The sequence below is a fragment of the Peromyscus californicus genome, unplaced genomic scaffold, assembly GCF_007827085.1.
Source record: "Peromyscus californicus insignis strain IS unplaced genomic scaffold, ASM782708v3 Scaffold_8__1_contigs__length_139910024, whole genome shotgun sequence".
Classification (NCBI taxonomy): Eukaryota; Metazoa; Chordata; class Mammalia; order Rodentia; family Cricetidae; genus Peromyscus; species Peromyscus californicus.
The window spans coordinates 17519622-17543850 of NW_026294606.1; the positions used below are offsets into that span (position 1 = coordinate 17519622).

The 24229-nt window shown below is 44.5% G+C and overlaps 1 protein-coding gene across 1 annotated transcript in view; it reads left to right on the forward strand.

Annotated features, from left to right (window-relative positions):
- The window catches only part of Kif13a (kinesin family member 13A), a 187964-nt gene that overhangs the window by 148254 nt on the left and 15481 nt on the right, over nt 1–24229 (forward strand). Inside the window, 13 exon segments of the mRNA XM_052727207.1 lie at nt 985–1158; nt 4430–4581; nt 5931–6063; nt 6236–6382; nt 10745–10783; nt 12390–12489; nt 13675–13801; nt 16033–16088; nt 16838–16962; nt 17190–17366; nt 19330–19422; nt 19562–19714; nt 21587–21664. Coding sequence (XP_052583167.1) covers nt 985–1158; nt 4430–4581; nt 5931–6063; nt 6236–6382; nt 10745–10783; nt 12390–12489; nt 13675–13801; nt 16033–16088; nt 16838–16962; nt 17190–17366; nt 19330–19422; nt 19562–19714; nt 21587–21664 — 1554 coding nt within the window.

A 24229-nucleotide genomic window follows, 5' to 3' on the forward strand; every position in this document is an offset into this window, starting at 1 on the left:
TATTGGCTAAACCACAGAGATCAAATCTACAAAGAGAGAGAGCCAAGTGTGTGGCAGCATGGAGAATATATTAGTGAATTGCATTCTTCTGATAAAAGTTACATCTGGATCAGAAACTCAGTCATCAGTAAAATTATATAGGAATGTGCTTTTTTTCTTCACAAAAAAATAAATATAATTTTTCTTAAAATTTGAAGATGAGCCCATACACTAGACATGATGGCGCACATCTTTAATTCCAGCACTCAGGAGGCAGAAGCAGACAGATGTCTGAGTTTGAGGCCTCCATGGCTTATAGTTTTAAAAAGGATGGACTGGGAATACAGCTCAGTCTATGTAAGGCCTTAAGTTCACTGCAAAGGATAGAGGATGGATGGATGGATGGATGGATGGATGATGGATGGATGGATGGGTGGATGGATAGAGGATGGATGGATGGGTGGATGGATGATGGATGGATGATGGGTGGATGGATAGATGATGGATGGATGGATGGATGGATGGGTGGATGGATAGAGGATGGGTGGATGGATGATGGATGGATGATGGGTGGATGGATAGATGATGGATGGATGGATGGATGGATGGGTGGATGGATAGAGGATGGGTGGATGGGTGGATGGATGGATAGGTGGATGGATGATGGGTGGATGGATGGATGGATGGATGGATGAGTGGGTGGGTGGGTGGATGGATGGGTGGATGGATGGATGGATGGACGGATGGATGAGTGGGTGTGTGGGTGGATGAGTGGATGAGTGGATGACTGACTGATAGATAGATAGATAGATAGATAGATAGATAGATAGATAGATAGATGATAGACAGACAGATCGATTGATTGCAATGAATGGTCTCAAATATTTTCAAATGGGTGACTAATTTTATCCCCTCTTAGAGATGATGAACTATGGAAAGACATATACTTTAGTGTTTCTTTTATGAGAGCTATAATTTCTTTTTTTTTTTTTTTAATCTCTTCAGGTGATAATTAAAGAGGCAACTGGGCTACCTTTGAGCCTCTCCAATTTTGTCTTCTGTCAGTATACTTTCTGGGACCAGTGTGAGTCTACAGTGGCTGCCCCAGTTGTGGATCCAGATGTGCCTTCCCCACAGTCCAAGGACGCCCAGTACACAGTGACCTTCTCTCACTGTAAGGTACAGATGCTGTCTCAAAATGAGGTTCTGGGCCAGGGGTGGCACTCTATGGTGAAGTGTGTGCTTGAGGCTCCTGGGTCAGTCCCCAGCACCAAAACAGCCACAACAGGGCCAGCATCAGCTGCATGGTGGGCAATGGAGTTGGGCACGGACTTTTAAAACTCTACGTTTTTTGCCATGTACTCTACAACATTACATGTAATTCTGGGAATGGAATTGGGCATGAACTTTTAAAACTCTGCATTTTTTTGCCGTGTACTCTACAACATTACATATAATTCTGGGAATGGACTTGGGCACGGACTTTTAAAACTCTACATGTTTTGCCATGTACTCTACAACATTACATGTAATTCTGGTGTTTGAACAAGACACCTTCCAATCGTGTGGAACTTTTTCTTTCTTTCTTTTTCAATTCTCAAAGATCCATTATTAATTTTTTTAAATGTTTTTATTATTGTCGAGCATTTTCAGAAGTTTAGTCATTTTCCTGCTCAGTTCCGTTTTCTCCTCTCCCCCGCTCTTGCCCCGAAAGCCTTCTTCCCCGTGAGTCACCTCCTACTTTCTCCTCTTCCTGTGTCACCCACTGGGTTCAGAGTTTCTTGCCTGAGCATGGGGGGAAGTTATAGGTTGCCCCACCACTGAAGAACATGACATGTCTTCTCCCCACATCCATGAAATTATAACAGAGTCGTGCCGTGTAGCTCAAGCAGGCCTGGGACTCAGGATGTGACCTGCTCTGCCCTCCGACTCATGGCCATCCTCCTTGTCAGCCTCCCAAGGGATGGGATTGCAGTCAGGAGCCCCAGGCCTGCCTTAAATCTACTTAGACGTTCTCTCCGTATGTGGTGGCTCATGCCTGTAATCCTGGCACTGAGGAGGCTGGAGCAGCAAGATCATACATTCCAGGGCAGGAGATCCTCTCTCAGCAAAGTTTTCCTTGGAAGTTTTTTGTTTTTGTTTTGTTTTTTGATTTTGTTTTTTCGAGACAGGGTTTCTCTGTAGTTTTTTGGTTTTAAATGAACATAATATCTGCCTGGACTTTGTAAAGCTCAAATGTTCTTCATTACAAGTTCAAATAATTAGGGAATATATAAAATGAAATCTGAACAGTCTTAACTTGCAATCTTATTCTTTTTTTTTTTTTTAAGATTTATTATGTATACAGTGTTCTGCCTGCATATATGTCTGCAGGCCAGAAGAGGGCAACAGACCTCATTACAGATGGTTGTGAGCCACCATGTGGTTGCTGGACCTTTGGAAGAGCAGCCAGCCAGTACTCTTAACTGCTGAGCCATCTCTCCAGCCCCACTTGCAATCTTATTCTACATATATTACCTTTATTTTTATTTTATCTTCTGAGATGGAGTCTTGCTATATTGCCCATGCTGGCCTTGAACTCCTGGACTTGCTCCATCCTCCTGAGTAGCTGGGACATCAGTTGCAAGTCCCTGTGCCTGCCACATATTTTAGTAAGCTATTTTCTATGTTCTTACCTTTCTTGCCTTTGTGGCTTTCACTTGGCAACATTACCTAATGATTTCTCTAAGACGGACTCTGCCCCATGTGAGACTTCTTCCGGATGACCTGTCCAGACCACTTCTCTGCAAATGATGTCTGTTCCTTCTGACTGTAGCTTAGAAAACACATTCCTGTGACTACCTGTAAAACCTCATATGTGCAAGACTGCTATTTCCTTTGCTGAAAGTAAATAGTCCACTTTTCTTGCTTTTTTTTTTAAATAAAGATTTACTTATTTAGGGCCAAATGGTGGTGGCACACACCTTTAATCCCAGCACTTGGGAGGCAGAGGCAGGCAGATCTCTGTGAGTTCGAGGCCAGCCTGGTCAACCGAGTGAGTTCCAGGACAGCCAGGGCTACACAGAGAAACCCTGTCTCCAAAAACAAAACAAACAACAACAAGATTTGCTTATTGATTCATTCAGTGTATATGAGTGTTTTGCCTATGTTCTCTGTGTGCTGTGTACATACCTAGTGCTCCCAGAGGCCGGAAGAGGGCATCAGAGGCTCTGGAGCTAGTGGTACAGGTAGTTGTGAGCTGCCAGGTGGGTGCTGGGAACCCAAGTGGGGTCCTCAGGAAGAAAAACAGATGTCTTAAACCATTGAACCAGCTCTACAGCCCCAAGGCTACATTTCTTGACCCATATTTGCCAAACCACATTCTTAAAATCTTTAGTTATCATTTTTTTTAACCCGAATTACTTATTTTTTACTACTTAAGTTAGCATGCCAAGTCATGGGCATTTTCCTACAGATGAGTCCTTATATCTTGTTCTAATCTGTCCCCTCTTCCCCTGCTGTTCTGTCCCAGACTCTTCCCCCCACACTCCGGTTCCTTTCTCCTCCTAAGTAATACCCCACCCCCACCCCCACCCCGACATTTTTGTTGTTCTTCTTGTTACTGTCTTCCTAACAGTCTTTTAAATATTCCTCATCCTTCTTTGGATCCACAGGGCTGTTTATATCAGGAAGACACAGGCTGGATCTTAAGTGTGTGCTGTTTGATAACTGTGTAAATACACATGGATCCCAAAGCCCTGGGTTCACAGTGCGATTTTAGAGGTTGTTGGGGTTTTGTTTTGTTTTTCACTTCTAAAGTACGTAGATTGAACTCATTGACCATTATGTTTCTTTTCCTTCTAAAATTCTGGGTCTGTCTCCAGATGAAATAAGAAAGTAGATAGAATAAGCTCCACCAGCTGAGTAGCTCTTTCTGGAAATGAGTCATGGAATAACTGTACCCGAGTCTCTGCTTGGGCTCCTGAGGAGGCTCATGGGAAGGAGAGTGGCTCAGCTTCGGGCTTACTGAGTGTTCTGAGTGAGCAGCCCTGGTTCTCAGGGAACTCTCAGTTTCCACAGCCGTGGGTTTGTTTTTTAGATTGAGGAATTGAAGCGAGACACACTCAAGAGCAAGAGCCTAGGCCGTGAAGAAATCAGATAGTTCGAGTCCCTTACTCAATAAGTCTCAAAGTGCAGGAGGGTCTTCTGGAGGTCAGAGGGGTTCACTGGAGCTGTCCGTGAGCCCAAGTAAGAGAATGTAGTTCTCAGCTGTGCACCTAAAGCCAGAAGTTTGAGTTCAGCTTTCTTCCTTAGAACTGAGTCACCTCCTGGATCCCTTCCAGATATAACATCCTGTGCTCCTTCATGCTTTCCTGCAGATCAGAAGAGATGGGTTTAAGGTTGAAAGCGGATAGGTGGGTGCAATTATGCCTGACTCTCAGTGTGCTCTCCTGCCTTCTGCTTGTCCCAGGACTACGTGGTGACTGTCACAGAGGAGTTCCTAGAGTTCATTTCCGATGGCGCGCTCGCAATTGAAGTGTGGGGCCACAGGTGTGCTGGGAATGGAAGCTCCATCTGGGAGGTCGATTCACTCCATGCGAAGACAAGAACATTGCATGACAGGTTTGTTCTTGCTGCGAGCATTTAAGAACATTGCATGACAGGTTTGTTCTTGCTGTGGGCATTAGACCCAGGGGTCAGGAGCGGCTCGTGACCATAAGTGAGAGTAGAGACTTCAAACCCTGGGGCTTCGAGCGAGTTGCTCAACCTTTGAGCCCATTTCCTCCTCTGTAAAATTAGAATGCTAGAAACATCAAAGCACACTATGGTAGTGAGTCACTGCAACCAGCGAGACTGAAATATTTGCTGTATTTATGTGAAAACAAAATCCTTGATTTTACTTAACATCATGCACAGAAATTACTCCAAGATAATCATATGTTTATTTTTAAAGTTTTTATTACATTATTTGTGTAATGAAGGTCAGAGGATAGCTTGAAGGAGTCAGTTGTCAACTTCCACCAGGTGGTTCCCAGGGATTGAATCCAGGTCATCTGTGGTTTGAAGGCAAACCCCTTTACCTAATGGGCTATCTTATTGACCCAAATCGTAAATTTAAATGCAAAGCAAAACCTATAAATCTGGTAGAAGAAAATAGTAGGATATCCTTTCATAAATTTGTGTTGCTTTTAGGTTTTTTTTTTTTGAGACGTGGTTTGGGTATAGGCTGGGCTGGCCTCACATTTATGGCAGTCTCTTGCCTCAAGCTCCCACGTGTTGAAGTTGCACATAGGAGCCACCATGCCCTGAGATTTTGTCATTGTCATTGTTGATGATGTTGTTTTAACCAAATGCTCACTATAGAACCCATCTGGCCTCAGACTTGTGATCCTCCTGCCTCAGCAAGTGCTAGTGTTACTGGTGTGCACCACGCTGCCTGGATGGGGGTGGTATTGTTACAACTTTGACATGGTCACAGGTTCTCAGGCCACAGTAGCCATGGGAGGGAAAACTTCCGGGTTGGACTTAATTCTACATCAAGGGCATAACTATGAAAATCAACAAGCCACCACAATCTAAGAGAACGCTCCCAATGTCTTTTGTTTTCTTTATAGCATTTCTAGAGACTGAACGTAGGTCTTTCCACATGCAAAGCAAGCACTCTACCATTCAGCCGTAGCCCTAAAATTGGCAATCTCTTATAAAGTTGATCATTTGCCTCTTCTGTGACCCAGCAACCCCACACCTGGGTGCTTACTTGCTTAATCTGTGTACATCACTAAATGTAAGGTACCGGTCAGTTAAACAGCCTGCGTGTCCATACCACAGGTTTGGGTTGAGAGTTCATCCAGGCGGTAATCTGTGAGACGTCTCTGGCACAGTGCCAGTACGTGCTCAGTGATGGACGTTTATTACCGTTTGCTAACCGTGGCCCTGGGTGATACATGCTTGTTGGGATGTGTTTTTTGCAGGTGGAACGAGGTAACTCGAAGAATAGAAATGTGGATCTCCATATTGGAACTGAATGAGCTAGGGGAATATGCTGCCGTGGAGCTTCACCAGGCGAAAGACGTCAATACCGGAGGCGTCTTTCAACTCAGACAGGTATGGAGTCTTTGTGTGTGTGTGTGTGTGTGTGTGTGTGTGTGCCTTTCACTCTTAGAGTTTCTAGGCGTACCCTAATTCTTTTGTATTTCTATTCTCAAATGATTTCCCTTGTTTCCTTCCCCTATCCCCATCCCCGTCTCTGGCGTCTTCCCTGCCTCCACGTCTGCAGGGTCACTCCCGCAGAGTGCAGGTCACAGTGAAACCTGTGCAGCACTCAGGGACGCTGCCACTCATGGTAGAAGCCATCCTGTCGGTATCCATCGGCTGCGTGACTGCAAGGTCCACCAAGCTGCAGAGGGGGCTGGACAGTTACCAGGTGAGACACAGGTCTGGGGTAGCAGGTACCAAAGACTGGGGTGTAGCTTGGTAGCTGGGTTCTATACCCTGTACTTTAAAAAAATAATAAAATAATTTTTAAAAAATAAAGGGTCTACAGAGATGGCGCATCAGTTAAGAATGTATCCTGCTCTTACAGAGAACCCAAATGCAATTCCCAACACCCATGTTAGACAGCTCATAAGTAAGCACCTGTAACTCCATCTCCGGGGAATCCAGTGCCTTCTTCTGGCCTCTGAGGGCACCTGAACTTACAAGCGCATGCCCACACTCAAACAGACATGCATACACATGATTAACAAGAAAATATTTTACTTAAAAAATAAATAAGTAATTTAAAAATCAGTGCAGAAGTAAGGAAATTGGTGTACAGTGGAAATCTTATTTGGGAGTTCACAAACAACAGTTACCTTACCTGCGTATCTTCCCCCAGGTCACATCCCCGTCTGTTGCCTTTTTTCTAAATATGAAATGCTGTGTTTGCTTTGTTACTTAGTAATGTTGACTTCTTCAAGATCTAGTGGTCGCCTGCTTTGGGCTGCCTTTATTTTATATCCTGCCCAATATATGTGAACAATACTGCTGTCCCAATCCACCTGCATTGCTATCAGAAAATTGTTCCTGTATACTATTGCTTTAAACCAGTCTTTAGTGCTCCTTTTTGTTGTTATAAAAACTGTGCATGGGGGCTGGAGAGATGGCTCAGTGCTTAAGAGCACTGGCTGCTCCTTCAGAGGTCCTGAGTTCAATTCCCAGCAACCACATGGTGGCTCACAACCGGCTATGATAGGATCAGATGCCCTCTTCTGTCATGTAGGAATACATGCAAGTAGACCACTCATATACATAAAATACATAAATAAATAAATCTTTAAAAAAATAAAATAATAAAAACTGTGCACATGATCATTTTGTCCACTAAATCTCCATCCTCGAAATCCATTGTTCTAATTAAGAAATAAAAAGATGCTGGTTATGATGGCACATGCCCGTCATCCCAACACTTAGAATGTGGACTCAGGAGAATTGGAGTTCAGGATCATCCTCAGCTTCAGCTACATAGTGAGTTTGAGGGTAGCCTGGGCTACATGAGACACTTTGGAGGGTGGGCCGTGCAGAAAACTAGTCTGTGCCCTGGGAGAATGAACTTCAGTAATTACCCTCCTACTGTGGCTTGGAAGAATGTATGTGCTTCAAGGGACTCGGCACAGTTGAACCAGGGTCCCCTATAGTCAAATGTGGTAGAAAGCATCTCTCTACCTTGCCAAAGAGAAAATATCTCCCCTCCATTTCTCTGGGGCATCTGGGTATCAGCCCAGCCAATCCTGAGAAATGGTTCATCTTCTACCACAGTTTTTCTGATTTCATGGTGTTGGGGCAGATTTTTCTGAAAGCTAGAGTTGAATGCAGAGTCCTGGGCTTTTCTAGACACTGCCCTCTCTCCTCCTTTCTGACTATACTTCCCTGCAGCTCAAAGTCTGCATGCTTCCTTAGAGCAAGAGCAAAGGATAAGGAGATAGGGCACGTGGTCTGGGGCCCTCCTTTACCACACTTGTGTGTTTATAGCCTATGAGTAAGGAATTAAATTATGTATGTCCTCGCTCCAGGGAAGTCCCTCTTGGAGCCAGTAACTTCCAGGGTGGCCACAAGAATTATTTGGTAGCATAAGACTTACAGTCAGAAGACCCAGATTTTCCTTCCACTTCCTAGTTCACTTAAATATTGAATTCTTTTTCTTTTCTAAAATGATGAAATAGATGCAATAATTCTCAGAATTTCTTTCTGCAATAAAACTGTGTGTCTCAATCAATCCCCAGTGTAAGATAAAACATAGAGTTCGTGTAACTTAGGCTGTGACTTCCAAAATGAAAATCACCAGCTTTGCTAAATGTTCCCGTTTCAAGGACTTTATAAGAATTCTTTGTAGTTTTTTAAATTTTTCATTATTTTACTTTATGTGTATGAATGTTTTGATTGTATGTATGTCTGTGCAGCATATGCTTGCCTGGTGCACATGAAGGCCAGAAAAGTTCCCTGAATCACTTGGAAATGGAGCCATAGATGGTTGTGAACCACCGTGCGGGTGTTGGGAATCAAACCTGGGCCCTCTATAAGAGCAGCCAATGAGCTGGGTGGTGGTGGTGCACGCCTTTAATCCCAGCACTCGGGAGGCAGAGCCAGGTGGATCTCTGTGAGTTCGAGGCCAGCCTGGCCTACCAAGTGAGTTCCAGGAAAGGCACAAAGCTACACAGAGAAACCCTGTCTCGAAAAACAAAACAAAACAAAACAAAATTATTTTTATTTTATTTTATCTTATTTTTTTGTCTGGGCATGGTGGCTCATGCCTCAGGGGAGCAGAGGTGGTCTGTTCTTTTCTGTAAGTCCAAGGCCAGCCTGGTCTACACAGTGAATTCCAGGCAAGCCAGGGGGAGACATATTGAGGCACTGTCAGAAAAAAAATAAACAACACCAAAAGAACTGATTATTTGTTAAAAATGTGGATTTAAAAAAAAATTGACGGTAGCTCAGTGCTGCATGGTTTCCTAAGAGTGTGCTACCCGGGCTAGGGTAGTGGTGGCTGGTTGTAAATCACATGCTTATTATAAAATTATAAACAATTGTGAAGGCCTGGGCTCAGTCCTCAGCACCTCAAGAGAAAAGCTTGGTGTGAGCCATACAGCATCCAGCTGTGGTTATTTGATCCCCCTTCCCATGGTCAAGGTCCTATCTACAGACCCACTGTTGGCTCAGTACTTTATTCTGTCCTGATTGCCGAAGCCAATGCAGTGTACAAGGTGTTAATGCCTGAAAGCTCAGGCTGGGTCTTGGTTGGTGAAAGTACCTTAAAGTCTAAAATGTAATGTTATTGTTGTCTGTTCTTTGACATCGTAAAGAAAATCAGTTCAAGATAAATTCTTTCAGCATTCAGCTTCCACTTAATGCATTAATCTTAGAACTGCTAGTAGTAACAGCCAGACTTTGAAAGTCATGTATTTTGAAGTGTACATGTGAAAATAATTTTAACTACATTTTAATGACTGTAATATTTTCTCATGTCATTAAAAAAGATTGTTATAGCCGGGTGGTGGTGGCACACGCCTTTAATCCCAGCACTCGGGAGGCAGAGCCAGGCGGATCTCTGTGAGTTCTAGGCCAGCCTGGTCTACAAAGCGAGATCCAGGATAGGCATCAAAACTACACAGAGAAACCCTGTCTCGAAAAAAAAAAAAAAAAGTTGTTAAAAATTTAAATAAAAGTTTTCACTGGACATAGTGGAGCATTCCTGTAATCCCCAAAATTGGGAGACAGAGGCAAGAGGACCACTGTAGGTTCAAGGCCAGCTTGGTCTCCGTAGTGAGTTCCAAACCAACCAGGACTGCATAGTGAGACCCTGCCTGTGAAGAGACAGTGATGAATCGAGGGATCTGTATCTCATTTCTAAGGAAAACTGTCTCTCCCCCAAACTCTTGTTTTCAGTGGATTCTTTCTCTTGCCTGAGCTTTTTAACCAAAATTGTTACCCTGTGTAATTATTGCAAAATGTACCCATGCCTTTGGGGCAATTGTGGTCCATCTACAGAGGACACTGGTGACCTATGCATTCCAGTGGCTCAGCTTCCCCTGAAGTAGCCAGCACAGAACCTTCCATGCCCTTAGCCTGGTCCCCAGGTGGTCCTGTGGCAACTTCATCCCTGTGAGCGATGATCTCCAAGAATGGCTGCTGGGGATGGTGCCCTGAGCGGCCACCATCTGGGTGAACCTTGGATTAATCATTTCATCCTCTAGGGTCTCTGTGAGAAGAGGATCTCTAACTCCTTCGTAGGTTAGCCTTCTGTCCAACTAAGATCATGCCAAACCAGGCAGCCTACCCGGAATACATGTGGAATACAGTGGCGCAAGGCCTGGCCCAGGATGTTGTTTTCAATCCTTATCTAAGAGATTCTCTTTAAAAATATTTGTTTTCCTTACTTTAAAAAAAAAAATGGGAGTGTTAAAATGACTCAGTGGGAAAGGCACTTGCCTCCAAGCCTGACAAACCTGAGTTTGAGCCCTAGAACCGACATGATGGAAGGAGAGAAATGATTCTCAAAAGTTGTCCTCCATCTCTCTCACACACAAACACACACACACACACACACACACACACACACACACACACACACACACACACACAGAAAGAGAGACAGACAGACAGATGAATTTAATCCTTCCTAACCTATTGGGATTCAGTGAAATGGTGCTAATGTTGTGTGAGGCATCCATTGTAACGTGTTAAATTATTTTCCCTGTGTGCTGTTTGAGAAAACAAAATGCATGTCCTTTATGTTTATTTTTCCCCCCAGAGAGATGAGGAGGATGGCGATGATATGGATAGTTATCAGGTATTGCTGCCACTGTCAATCCTGTGCATGGGGCACAGCTCTTGCTAATCGCCAGCCTTCGCAAAGCAGAGCCCAGGGAGGTGGAAACAGGGCCACAGAGTGAGAACATGCACTTTCTCACTTGCTTTGGTCTGCTTTGTATGTGATCAAAAACACAATATTGTGTCTCTCAATGTTCCTGTCGATTCCAAATCTGTAACCAGACACTGCATTGTTTGCTCTGCCGGCTCCAGTGGCCATGCTGGGCAAGACCATGATGGCTGTAGTAAGATGAATGATCTCAAAAAACACACTGCTCTCCGTTCACAGTTTTCTGGCCCACTCTTGTCTTTCCTCTACTAAACTGCACTTTGCCTATCACTTCTGGAAGATTAGTGTTACCCTAAATGCCATTTGATTAAAAACAAAACAACGCTTTTATTGGGCCACAAGCTTGGAGCCTGTGTGCAGACCTTTGTTTTATTTAACCAGCTTCGTTCATTATGTTGAGAGTTTAAATAGCAGTGTTCTCTTGTTGGAAATTGAGAAAAGGGGATGAGCGCATGTGGCATAGATACTCAGTCAGCCTCAACTAGCCTGACAACCATGGTTGATGGTGGGGTCATGGTCAAAGTAGTCAGCCCAGATGGAAGTTTCAGGCATGAGTTCCCAGTCTTTGTACTGCTTTCCCATCCAAGTTGAAAGGATGGGTTCTCAGCGAGTCTTCTGTATGTCAGTTGTGGGAACACTGTAGGAAAAGCTTCCAAGTTCCCACTCTAAGTATCAGGTCATTGTTGTTAGGAGTAAGGCCAAGGAGCATCTGGGGTAGAATTGATGGTTTTTCCTTCCCTACTCACAATTTTACTAAGAAAGGATGGAAGTGAACATAGACCTGGGGGGGAGGGGGGAGGTCAGCATCCCCTCAGGTCTCAGCTGTGCCATTAACTAACGGCTTGTGGCTTTGGGCGTGCTTTCTGCCATGTTCACAGTGAAGTCCAGCAGCTGCTTCTGGGAGTTCTTCTAGCATGGCTGACTGCATGTGGAGTTTTTGCATGGGAGATTTTTGGTTATCCTTGTGGTGGTGGGCTGTACAATCTTTGCAGCAAATTTAGAAGGTTTTCTGTTGACCTATTCTTTGCATTTCAGAAAAATTGTGTATTACTAGTAAGGCCATTGAACTCTGAACTACATAAATACCTGTCACTCTTCTTACTGTTTTGCTGGTCTGGGCTTTGAGCTTTGCTTATGGTATCCTTCTGCTTGAGACACATCTTTCAGTGAATTGCTGCTATGCAGATGCACACAGACATGGGTGTGCACACATGCAGCGTAAAGTCATCTTGCAGCATAAATAATCATCCTGCTCTAGCATCGTTTGAGCTTGTCTTGCCTTTCAGTGTAACTATCCTGCTGATCCAGGGGTTCTGATTTCTGGGTACCAACATCCATCGTCAGCATGACATAGTCTGTGACCTCTGCTTTCTCATATATTAATTAATCACTATGACATTCAATGGCCTTTCCTAATGAAAAGTTCCTCAATCTACTTAAATATCTTTTTTATACAAAAGGAATCATTGTCTACATGTTCTCTAGAGAAAGAAAAATCTTCCTTTCTTGTTGTCAGGAAGAAGACTTGAACTGTGTAAGAGAGAGATGGTCAGATGCGCTCATTAAACGACGGGAATACTTAGACGAACAGATTAAAAAAGTCAGCAATAAAAAAGGTACGTGATGGGGTCCAGGAGATGGCTCAGCAGATGAAGGCACTTGCCACCAAGCCTGCAACACAAGTTCAATCCCCAGAGCCCACATGATAGGAGAGAACTGATGCTCACAAACTATCCTCTCGTGCCCACATGTACTGTGACATGCTTGTCCCATCCCACACACAAAATAAATAAATGTTAAAAAAAAAAAAAGATGTACATGGGATTAAACTCTCCCAGCAGTAGCTTTTTCAGTATTTTACAGTGGCAATAATAATAATAATAATCCTTGTAAGGATTATTAATCCCAGCTCTTGAGATACAGAGGCAAATGGATCTCTGTGAGCTCAAGGCAAGCAAGTTCCAGACTAGCCAGGGGTACATAGTGAACCCCTGTCTCAAATAAATAAATAGATGGATGGATGGATGAATGGATGGATGGATGGATGGATGGATGGAGAGATGGATGGATGGGTGAATGGAGAGATGGATGGATGGATGGATGGATGGATAGATAACCTTGTACTTTCAACTTGACTTCACAGTCACTCGGGGTACTTAATGCTTTGCCAGTACATGTGGCTCTTTCTCCATTTCATGTCAACAAAATTCACCTTAATAAACCATCTTAGCCCAGTATGTGGTGTGTGTGCCTAGGTCACTGATGAAAATTCAGTGAGTATACCCAGGGAAGCCCAAAACGAGTTAGGAGCATGAAGATATAAAAAAAAAAAAAAAAAAAAAAAAAAAAATTTATCCAGTAAAATCCTTTACACAATGAACATGAAGGAAAATAAAAGTTTTGCAGAGTGAGGTATTACAATGCTTTTAAATCCTCTGTCTTTGTAACATGGCTTATCATTTTATAAACCATATGACACCCATTAATAAACTGGATCATTCCAGCAAGTGTGTAAAGTAGATACAGCACTTTCCCAGATCCAGCACTAGCAATACAACCCCCTTTCTGGCCCCTATCCCTACTCTGTGTATTTCTTCTGGCCTCTGCTACCTGAAGCTGGTGTCACATCCTGTCCCTGTCTGGATGTCCATGCTTGATCTTCAGAGCCTCGGTTCCTTCTTTGGAATATGGTGGACATATACACCATTTTGGATATTCCAGCATGAACAACCCAGTTGTGTTACATTTAACAGCTGCCCCTTCTCTTCTGCTGTCTCCCATGTCTTCCTGACATTCCACAGAGAAAACCGAAGACGACATGGAGCGGGAAGCCAGGCTGGTGGAGCAGTGGGTGGGGCTGACGGAGGAGAGGAATGCAGTGCTGGTGCCTGCCCCCGGCAGTGGGATCCCCGGGGCACCTGCTGATTGGTAAGCCACCCTTTATGCAGGCCAGGCAGAGTGCTGAACATGGCCTGTGACAGGAGCAGATAGCCTTCCGGGATCAACTAGCTACAGCTGAGGGAAGGGCCACCCGTCTCCAGCATTCCATCCTCTCTAACTTCCCCCACCACATCCAGCTTCTTCCAAAGGTGACCTGACTGGGGGTAAATGCTACATTCCCCTCTTCCTCTGAATGGGCAACTTGGATCCTGTTTCCTCCCTCTAGACTGAGAAAGAGGTTTCACAGTATACTAGGCTGGAAGGTGCCTTCAAAATACACTGAAAAATCACAGAAAGTAGATCTTTTGTTTGTTTGTTGTTTTTCGAGACAGGGTTTCTCTGTGTAGTTTTGGTGCCTGTCCTGGATCTCGCTCTGTAGACCAGGCTGGCCTCGAACTCACAGAGCTCCGCCAGGCTCTGCCTCCAGAGTGCTGGATTAAAGGCGTGCGCCACCACCACCGCCCGGCTGCTCTGTTGATTTCTATCTCTCGTTCTCACTACAAAACCGTGTCTTGGACACTGACTTATGTACTGTTTTTGTTGTTCTTTGGGTTTTTTTGTTGCTCTTATTTGGGAGTTTTGCCTTTTGACTTGTATCTTGGTTTTGCAGTGCTGGGATCAAACTCAGGGCCTCCATGTGAGGCGAGCTCTCTACCACCGAGCTACATCCCCAGCCTTTGCTCCGAGTGGGTAGGAGAAAATCCAACATCCCCTTTGAACACAATACACGTGTCCAGATCTGCTCTGGACAAATGGACGCATTAGTGTTATTTCCATCTCTCTCGATAATGGAAGTGGTATCGGTTTCCTGGTCTTCTCCAGGAAGTGGGAGAACCTAGTCTGCAGGCACAGAACTTTCAGCCTGCTGTCTCTCCATGCAGCTTCTGCCTTTTGTTACAACCCTGTAGGTAGTGTGCAGTCTCTCTGCAGGCTGCTCCCTGTGAGGAGTCAGCTCCTTCCAACCTTACTGCTCCTCAGAGCCCGCCCTCCTAAGTCGTCTTCACCTCAGCCTCTCTCATGTGGTGTTGTCCAGCCTCGCGTCATCTTGAGTGTTCATAAAACGTCACCCTGAGTCCTACCCTAGATTGGCTTCAGCAGAGGAAGCCTATGTCCAGGGCTCCTGAAGAGCCCTCTGCGGTGATTCTAATGAAGCTGGGCCAGTGTGAGCAATATGCTTGCCTGGTCTCTGCTGTGCACATCACCTCCCTTCACAGGTTGTGCTCACTCCCTTGGAGTTTCTGTGTTGCTGTTCCTTTGGTTTACCTTCTCTAGGTTCTGATCCATCCCCTTCCATCTAACAGCATCCTTGTCCCTTGCCCTATGGCTGGAATGGTTTCTTTTCTTTAAAAATATCTCATTTATTTAGCCAGGCAGTGGTGGTGCACGCCTTTAATCCAGCACTCGGGAGGCAGAGCCAGGTGGATCTCTGTGAGTTCAAGACCAGCCTGGTCTACAGAGCGAGATCCAGGACAGGCACCAAAACTACACAGAGAAACCCTGTCTCGAAAAACCAAAAAAAAAAAAACCTATAAAAATATTTCATTTATTTCTTATTCTTAGGTGTATGAATGTTTTGCCTATGTGTATTTTATATGCACCATGTGTGTGCCTGATGCCTGAAAAGGCCAGGAGAGGGCATCAGATCCCCTGGAACTGGAGTTATAGAGAGTTGTGAGTCACCGTGGGGTGCTGGGAACTAACCTGAGTCCTCTGAAAGAAGAGAAAATGTTCTTAACAGTTGAGCCATCTCTTCAGGCCCTGGAACTATTTCTTGAAAGGCTTCAAATAAACTTTGTATTAGATACAGCTAATGCATGACTGATACTTCTTTTATATGTCACAATAATTCCCATGACTTGTGTCAACATGGGAGTCAAAAAATGATGTGTTTTTATAGCAAAGTTTACTTTAGAAAATAAAAAATTAGCAATGATAGGCGCTGGGGATATGGCTTAGTGGTACCTGCTGTCAAGCCCGACAGTCCGAGTTTAATTCCAGGACTCCTGCAAACTGTCCTCTGCCTTGGCACATGTGTCCCCTCACACACAGAGACACAGACACAGTAAATAAGCAGAATAAAGAAATGTGATGGTGGGACATGTGTAGGTCCCACAACCCCACAGTGGGTCCTTCTGTTTCCAAGGCTCTCCAGTGTTTTATTAATTAAAAAAATATAAAACACACATGTTCTTATGATTAAATTTTGTTGTTGAATTTAGGGTCCCACCTCCTGGAATGGAAACACACATACCAGTCCTCTTCCTGGATCTGAATGGTAAGTAGGCACTTAGCCCATCCTGGGGTTATCAAAGTCAGCTTAGATCTTCATCTCCTCAGACTTTTGGTCCATAAATCACTTTGGTAATTACTGATATGGCACACTAGGTGACAGTTTGGCTCTGGACACATCATAAGCATGGCATACGGTCACTGGAAGAGAGACGTGGTGTCTAATCTCACACAAAGCACCCAGGACATTGAAAATTGCAAACAGGGAACACAAACAGTGTGCTCTGAGATATTAATGATTGACATCACCTGCAAAAGGAGTGGCCCCTAGAGACTGTGTGTTAGGCTTGGCGAGGGCTAAGAAGTTGCATGTCTGACTAGTACCCTCTGCCCTCAACCCTCAAGGTCGGAGGGAAAGAGAGGGTAACAGACTTCTGTGACATGACAGCAAGAGAGAGGGAAAACAATAAGGGGGTGTCCCAGGAGAAAAGGCTGTCACGAAACCCGTTACGTTTTAGGCTGATTTTTTTTTTAAATTAATAAAAAAGTATAAAATAAGCCAGGCGGTAGTGGCACACACCTTTAATCCCAGCACTCGGGAGGCAGAGGCAGGCGGATCTCTGTGAGTTCAAGACCAGCCTGGTCTACAGAGCGAGATCCAGAACAGCCAGGGCTACACAGAGAAACCCTGTCTCAAAAAACCAAAAAAAAAAAAAAAAAAAAAAAAATGTTGGTGTTTGCTTAAAAGCTGACTTTCTTTGTCCTATTTTCATCTTGTGCCTTGAACTTGGTCAGCGGATGACCTTAGTGCCAATGAGCAGCTGGTGGGTCCCCATGCATCGGGTGTGAACTCCATCCTGCCCAAGGAGCATGGCAGTCAGTTCTTCTACCTGCCCATCATAAAGCACAGTGATGACGAGGTAATTTACCCCCAGGGCTCTCTTGGGGTCTTCACAGGAGCACACAAGCCCTCTCAGCCTGATAAACTTCTGATAGGGACACTGAGGGCTTTGAACAAAATGCCACCTGTCACCATTCAAGATAGATGAAGGAAGAAATCTATTTGGTAACAGCAAGGAGAATTGATTTTCTTTCTCGGAGATGTCTCATAGCTTACTCCTGCCCCCTAACATTCTGCTGCTCACAGGTTTCAGCCACAGCCTCCTGGGACTCCTCGGTACACGATTCTGTTCACCTGAATCGGGTCACACCACAGAATGAAAGGATCTACCTGATTGTGAAGACCACAGTTCAGCTCAGCCACCCGGCAGCGATGGAGTTAGTGTTACGGAAGCGGATTGCGGCCAATATTTATAACAAACAGGTAGTGAACAGGGCTGACTTGCCGTCATGTGCGCAAGGGAAAAATTATTTTCCTCTGTGTCACATCATGCTTTGTAAACACCGGTAAACAGGCTTGATGGAACCCGTAACCATGGTGTCCAGGTGAAGACCACAGAAGGAAATGTCAGCCCCAAACTCATTAACTTTACCATGTTCGCTGGCTAGGATATCCATAACCTTTGGGGCTGGAGACATGGCTCAGCAGTTAGGAGCACTTCTGTAGGGGGAAGTTTTCTTGTGTCCTGCCCGGTCTTGCAGCTGCAGTCCCAAGTAAACACACACAGGTTTATATTACTTACAAACTGTATGGTCTATGGGTCAGGCTTCTTGCTAGCTAGCTCTTATAACTTAACCCATTTCTATTAATCTATATGTTGCCACATGGCTGTGGCATTACTGGTCTGCCGGCATCTTGTGGATCCTTGGGCAGCGGGCTGGCATCTCCCCCGCCTCTGCCTTTCTTCTTCCTGTCTTTCTCTTGGATTTCCCACCTGGCTATAACCTGGCTCACCATAGGCCAGAGCAGCTTCTTTATTAACCAATCATAGCAACACATATTCACAGCATACGGAAGGACATCCCCCAGCACACTTGCTGCCCATCTAGAGAATTTGAGTGTGTCAGATGACTCACATCAGATTGTAACTCCAGCTCCAGGGGACCCAACACCCTCTTCTGTCCTCCTTGGGTATCCATACACACATGCATATACCCACACACAGATGCACACAGACACAAATGAAATAAACCTTTTCTTTAAAAAAAAGAACTTAGGCCGGGCAGCAGCGGCACACGCCTTTGATCCCAGCACTTGGGAGGCGGAGCCAGGTGGACCTCAGTGAGTTCGAGGCCAGCCTTATATACAGAATGAGATCCAGGACAGGCACCAAAACTACACGGAGAAACCCTGTCTCGAACACAAAGAAAAAAAAGAACCTATAAGACGTGCAGGCGGCATCTATAACTATTTTGTTAGTAACAATGCTGGGACAAAACAGACTTCTGTTGCTTTGCCAAACCCCATGTCAGAGGTACTGTCAACAAAATTCAGCCCCCTAGGCTCTTCAGAATGTTCTAGGAAAGCTGGCTAAACCCCGGAGAGATGAAGGGCAGTTAGCACAAAGGAAGCAGACACAATCATAGAAGCCTGGGGATGCCACCCCTCTGCCAATCTGACCCTTAAATCACAATGGCACTTTTGCTCTTCATGGTCTCACCGTGTAGCTTTGGTTGGAACTCCCTACGTAGACCAGGCTCACAGAGATGAAAAGCTCACAGAGATGCTCTGGGATGTCTCTGCCTCCTGAGCTCTGGGGTTGAAGATGTGCATCACCACACCAGCCTGAGACAGGAAGTTTTAGAGAGCTTTATTACATTTGTGTATTTACTTAGTGTGTGTGTGTGTGTGCGTGTGTGCTCGCACGCTGCAAAGCATGTGCGGAGATCAGGGCAACTTGCAGGAGTCAATACACTCCTTCCACAAACCCGGGTCATCAGGCATGGGGACAAATGTCTTCACTCACAGAGCCATTTTGCCAACCACAGACAAGGTTTTTAGGTTTTGTATCTCATTTGGTTGTATTGTTTTCTGCTCTTTTCTTATTTTATTTATTTGTTTTAGTTAGTTACTTGAGTCAAGATCTCATTCAGTAGCCCCGACTGGCCTCAAACCCATTATATTCACTGTGTTATTCAGACTAGCTATGAAACTGATAAGGAATCCTCCTGCCTCAGCCTCCCAAGTACGAGGATTTTAGACGTGAGACACCATGCCCACCTCCTTTAAGTTCAGGGTTTTGTTTCTTTCTTTCTGTTTTGTTGAATATATCTATACTACTTGAATCATTATCATCATAATACCTTTCCAATTTGAAGAATATGAAGTAGATTTGTCTTAGATTTGACACACAGTTTAATCCGGCTTTCCTTTCCTTTCCTCCCAGAGTTTCACCCAGAGTCTGAAGAGAAGAATATCACTGATAAATATATTTTACTCTTGTGGAGTGACCTATGAGATAGTCTCCAATATACCAAAGGTAAGGCTCGCTGCTTCTTCAGATGTCAGTGTGTAAGAGGGTAAGGGGAGTGTTGGTTCAGTGTGCTTTGAAAGCACGCCACAACACTTAGGAAAACGTCATTCATAGAAAAACAGTCGCCTCCTTTCTGTGCCTTTAGGCAACTGAGGAGATTGAGGACCGGGAAACACTGGCTCTCCTGGCAGCCCGGAGTGAGAACGAGGGCACTTTGGATGGGGAGACGTATATCGAGAAGTACACGCGTGGTGTGCTGCAAGTGGAGAATATTCTGAGTCTGGAGCGGCTCCGGCAGGTGAGGCGCTGACTCTAGTCCTGAGGATGCAGTTGTCGGAGGAGGAGGAGGAGTGCTTGAGTAGCCATTTCCCTAGTGGAAGGACTCTGACAAGAGTTTGTGTGTGTGTGTGTGTGTGTGTGTGCGCGCGCGCGCGCGCGCGTGCATGCTGTATGTGCATGTGTGTATGGTGTGTGTATGTGTGTAATTTTGTGGTATGTGATATGTGTGATGTGTACTTGTGTCATGTGTATGTATGGTATGTGATGATATGTGTGTTTGTGTGTAATGCGTGAGTGTGGGTGATGTATGTGGTATGCATGTGTGTGTGAGTGTGCATGTGTGGGGGTGTCTGTGTATGTGTAAATATACATTTGTTTGTTTTGATATAGAATCTTGCCCTGGAAGCCTGCCTGGCTTAGGATTCAATATGTACACTCGCCTATAGTTGGACGTTCTTTGGGCCCCCGGCTCACAAATAACGACACAGGGACATATTATTAACTATGAAAGCTTGGCCTTAGCTTAGGCTTTTTCCCAACTAGCTCTTATAACTTAAATATAGTCTGCCACGTGACTTGGTTACCTCTCCTTTGTACTATATGTCCGACTTCTTCGGTATCTCTCTGGTATATCCCGCACCTAGATTCATTCCAAGTCTCTCTCTCCCCCCCCCACCCCTGGAAGTCCCGCTTATTTTCTCCTGCCTAGCTATTGGCCATTCAGCTCTTTTTTAAACCAATCACAGTGACACATCTTCACACAGTGTAAACAAATACTGTGCAACACTAACCTGGTCTCCACCTTGTGGCTGTCCTCCTGCCTCAGCCTTTCAAGTGCTGGGATTACAGATGTGTGCTACCACACTCAGCCCCCAAGCACTATGTTCAAATGATGTAGGTATGTTATGTGGCTTAATTGTCAGGATAACCCTTGGATGAAAGTACTGGTGTAATTCATTTTTCCAAAGAGAAAATCGAGGCCAGGAGAAGCTGCCCAGCACGGCAGTGGTACAAAGCCATGTAAAGTCCGAGTAGACTGACTCCAAAGTCCTTGTTGATCCACAGTTTGTCATTTTATTCCCAGTATTCAGGCTTCTGAGTTGCCAGTGGGACATTTGATTTAAAATAATGAACTCAGAGTTGGCAGAGTGCTTACCTCGAATGCTTGAAGATCAGAGTTTGGACTCTAGTACTCGTGAACTGGGCATGGGAGTGGTGTGTGCACTTGTAATCTCAGCATTTGCCAGGGGGAGTCAGGAGGCTCAGAAGTTCAGTTATCTTTGACTACATAGTGAGTTCAAGACCATCCTACGCTACACGAGAGCCTCCATATGAAAAATTACAATAAATAAAAAGAAGAACATACTATACTCAGCCGTAGTGCAATGGACAGATATGTCATGTGTGCACAGAACATACTACACCCAGCAGTGGTGTAATGAACAGATGTATATGTGTGCACATTTCTTCGGAGCAGAAGTTGACCTTACAGACAGGATGTTGGGTGACTAGAGAGATGGAATTGGCGTTTTTCAAAACAATCTCCTTTTTCTGTAAAACACACTGAAATTGCCGCACAAGTAAAATGCAACAGCATCACCCCTTATGGATGTCTTTGTTCTGTTTTTCTGCACACTTGCATCAATACATAGCATGTCTGCTGCTCAGCAGCTTTCCTGGTTTGTGGTTTGAAATTTTAATGTTGTCGATAGGTTGGGGTTTTTGTTGTTGTTGTTGTTTTAAACACATGTAGTTGGGGTACCAGTCGGTGTTTGTGTACAATGAAGTGGTTTTTACATTTGTTCCGAATCTTCTAAAATAAACGCACGTTCCATTTCTAATCTGACGAGACAACCCTAGCTGTTGTCTTTGTGGTGCTGTGTGTTTACAGGCTGTCACAGTCAAGGAGGCACTCTCCACCAAAGCCCGGCACATCCGGAGAAGCCTCAGTACACCGAATGTTCACAATGTGAGTACACGCTGGCAGGGACCTGCTGCTCACGGGCCTTGCTCCAGGGTTTAGGGATGGAGGGTCTGGGGCAACATGAGGTTGGAGCTAAAATGGTGGGAACAGGGCACACAGTCCCGGGGTAGGCACCCCAAAGTGCTGACCTGACTTTCTGTACAGGGTGCACACCAGACAGCCAGGCTCCCCTAGAGATTTGCCTGTACTGATCATCTTTCTCAGTCAATTCATGTGGAAAGTTCCCTTGACAAAGGGCTTCTAGCAGCAGGGAAGCAAGGGCAGATGAGTGTAAGGACCACTTCAAAGTGGTTCCCTTCCCAGGATCAGCAGATGAAGGCGCTGCCGTGTTTTCAAGGAGAACCTGGGATTTCTCCTTCCTGATCTCAAGAATTGCCAAAAATGACTTAAAACTCAACAACTGTCTTAGAACAGGCCACAGAGCAAATAGCCACACTCACCACTGTACCGGTTACTTCTGAACACAATGCAAGCATTAGAAATAGGCAATAAGGGGCTGGGAGACACCTCAGTACGAAAAGTGCTTGCCACACAGACACAAGGACCTGAGTCTGGATCTCTAGCATCCATATAAAAGCCAGGCATGGGCCGCTGGAGAGATGGCTCAGAGGTTAAGAGCACTGACTGCTCTTCTAGAGGTCCTGAGTTCAATTCCCAGCAACCACATGGTGGCTCACAACCATCTGTAATGAGGTCTGGTGCCCTCTTCTGGCCTGCAGACATACATGTAGGCAGAACATTGTATGCATAATAAATAAATAAATCTTTAAAAAAAAAAACAAACAGCCAGGCATGGGCGTGTGCTCTTGTAACTCCTGTAACAGGGGTGCAGAGACAGGTGGATCCCTGGAGTGTGCAGGCCATTCAGACTAGCCAAAAATGGCAAGTTGCAAGTTTAATTAAAGACTCTGTCTCAAAAACGTAAGGTGGAAAGCAATAGAAAAAGACACCTGACCCAGGCCAGGCGGTGGTGGCACACACCTTTAATCCCAGCACATGGGAGGCAGAGCCAGGAGGATCTCTGTGAGTTCGAGGCCAACCTGGTCTACAGAGCGAGATCCAGGACAGGCACCAAAACTACACAGAGAAATCCTGTCTCACACAGACATCCAAGCACCAATGCATATAAAATAAAAGTAAATAATTAAGAAAGAAAGAAAAGAAAAAGAAATTTATATTAAGAAGAAGAGTTTAAAAATAGAGCTGACTATAGTGGTACACACCTGTAATCACAGCATTCAGTGGGCTAAGTCAGGAAGATTATGAGTTCGAGGCCAGCCAGGGCTGTGTAGAAGTGTTAAAAAAAAAAAAAAAAAAAAAAAGGAGGGAGCATCCTGATCAGTGGTATGACATCTTTTTTTTTTTTTTTTTTTTTTTTTTTTTTTGGTTTTTCGAGACAGGGTTTCTTTGTGTAGCTTTGTGCCTTTCCTGGAACTTGCTTTGGAGACCAGGCTGGCCTCGAACTCACAGAGATCCGCCTGCCTCTGCCTCCCGAGTGCTGGGATTAAAGGCATGCGCCACCACCGCCCAGCGGTATGACATCTTTTTAATGTACATGTGTCCCTGAACCAAAGCATAAAGTTAAGAAAAAACACTTGTAAAGCAATTTTTTTAAAGTGTTGATTCAGTATCTGATCAAGGCTCTAGCTTTGGATAATAATACTTAAGGAGAATACCAATAATAATAATAATAATAATAATAATAATAATAATAAATGAGAATGTAGAGATTCAGGTAGCAAAGTCCCAAATGAGGAAAACTTTACAGGAAAAATGTCACCAGAAAGAAGCAACTAACAGAGTCTAGCAAATAAACTTCAAAAAACAAACAAACAAACAAAGCCATTTTATAAGATTGTCCTTTGGAAAAGTGGAGTTGGCAGCTTGAGTGCCTCCTGGTGCAGCTCAGAATCTGTGCTCTAGAAGTGTGTTGGGGAGATGCTCAAAGATACACGGACTGTATGCAGAGCTAACTGATAGTGAGCCAGCCATGGTGGTGGTACCTGGTTGTTAAGGCAGGAGACTGGCGTGCTGAGGCCAGCCTGGACTACCTTAGTGAGATGCTGTCTCCTAAAACAAAAACAGACAGCAAAGAGAAAGTGGGGTGCTGAGGCCAGGGCATAAGGATACAGCTGCAGTGGCCAGAGGTTTCGGGAGATCTGTTCCAGCATCTTTTGTTTGCCAAGGTTCTAATCAGTCACACACACACACACACAAATACAAATGTTAAATTAGGTTTAAATAGTAGAAGCAGCCTAAATAGCCATCTGTAGAAGAATGGAACCCAAAATCATTACACTATAAAACACCATGCATAGTAATATAGCACTTAACAAAGTATAAAATATGCAAAGTAATACTATTTATTATTTATGAGCATATGTCCATGTGTAATTATAGAAATATGTGTGAAAGTAATAAACTCCGATTCGAGAGTAGTCATGATGCCTGGTGGGAGAAACCAGGAACAAGGGAAGATGGTCACAAGGCTTCAGCCATATCTGTGCTGATATAGTTATAGAATAACAAGAAAATTAATAGGTGTACGTT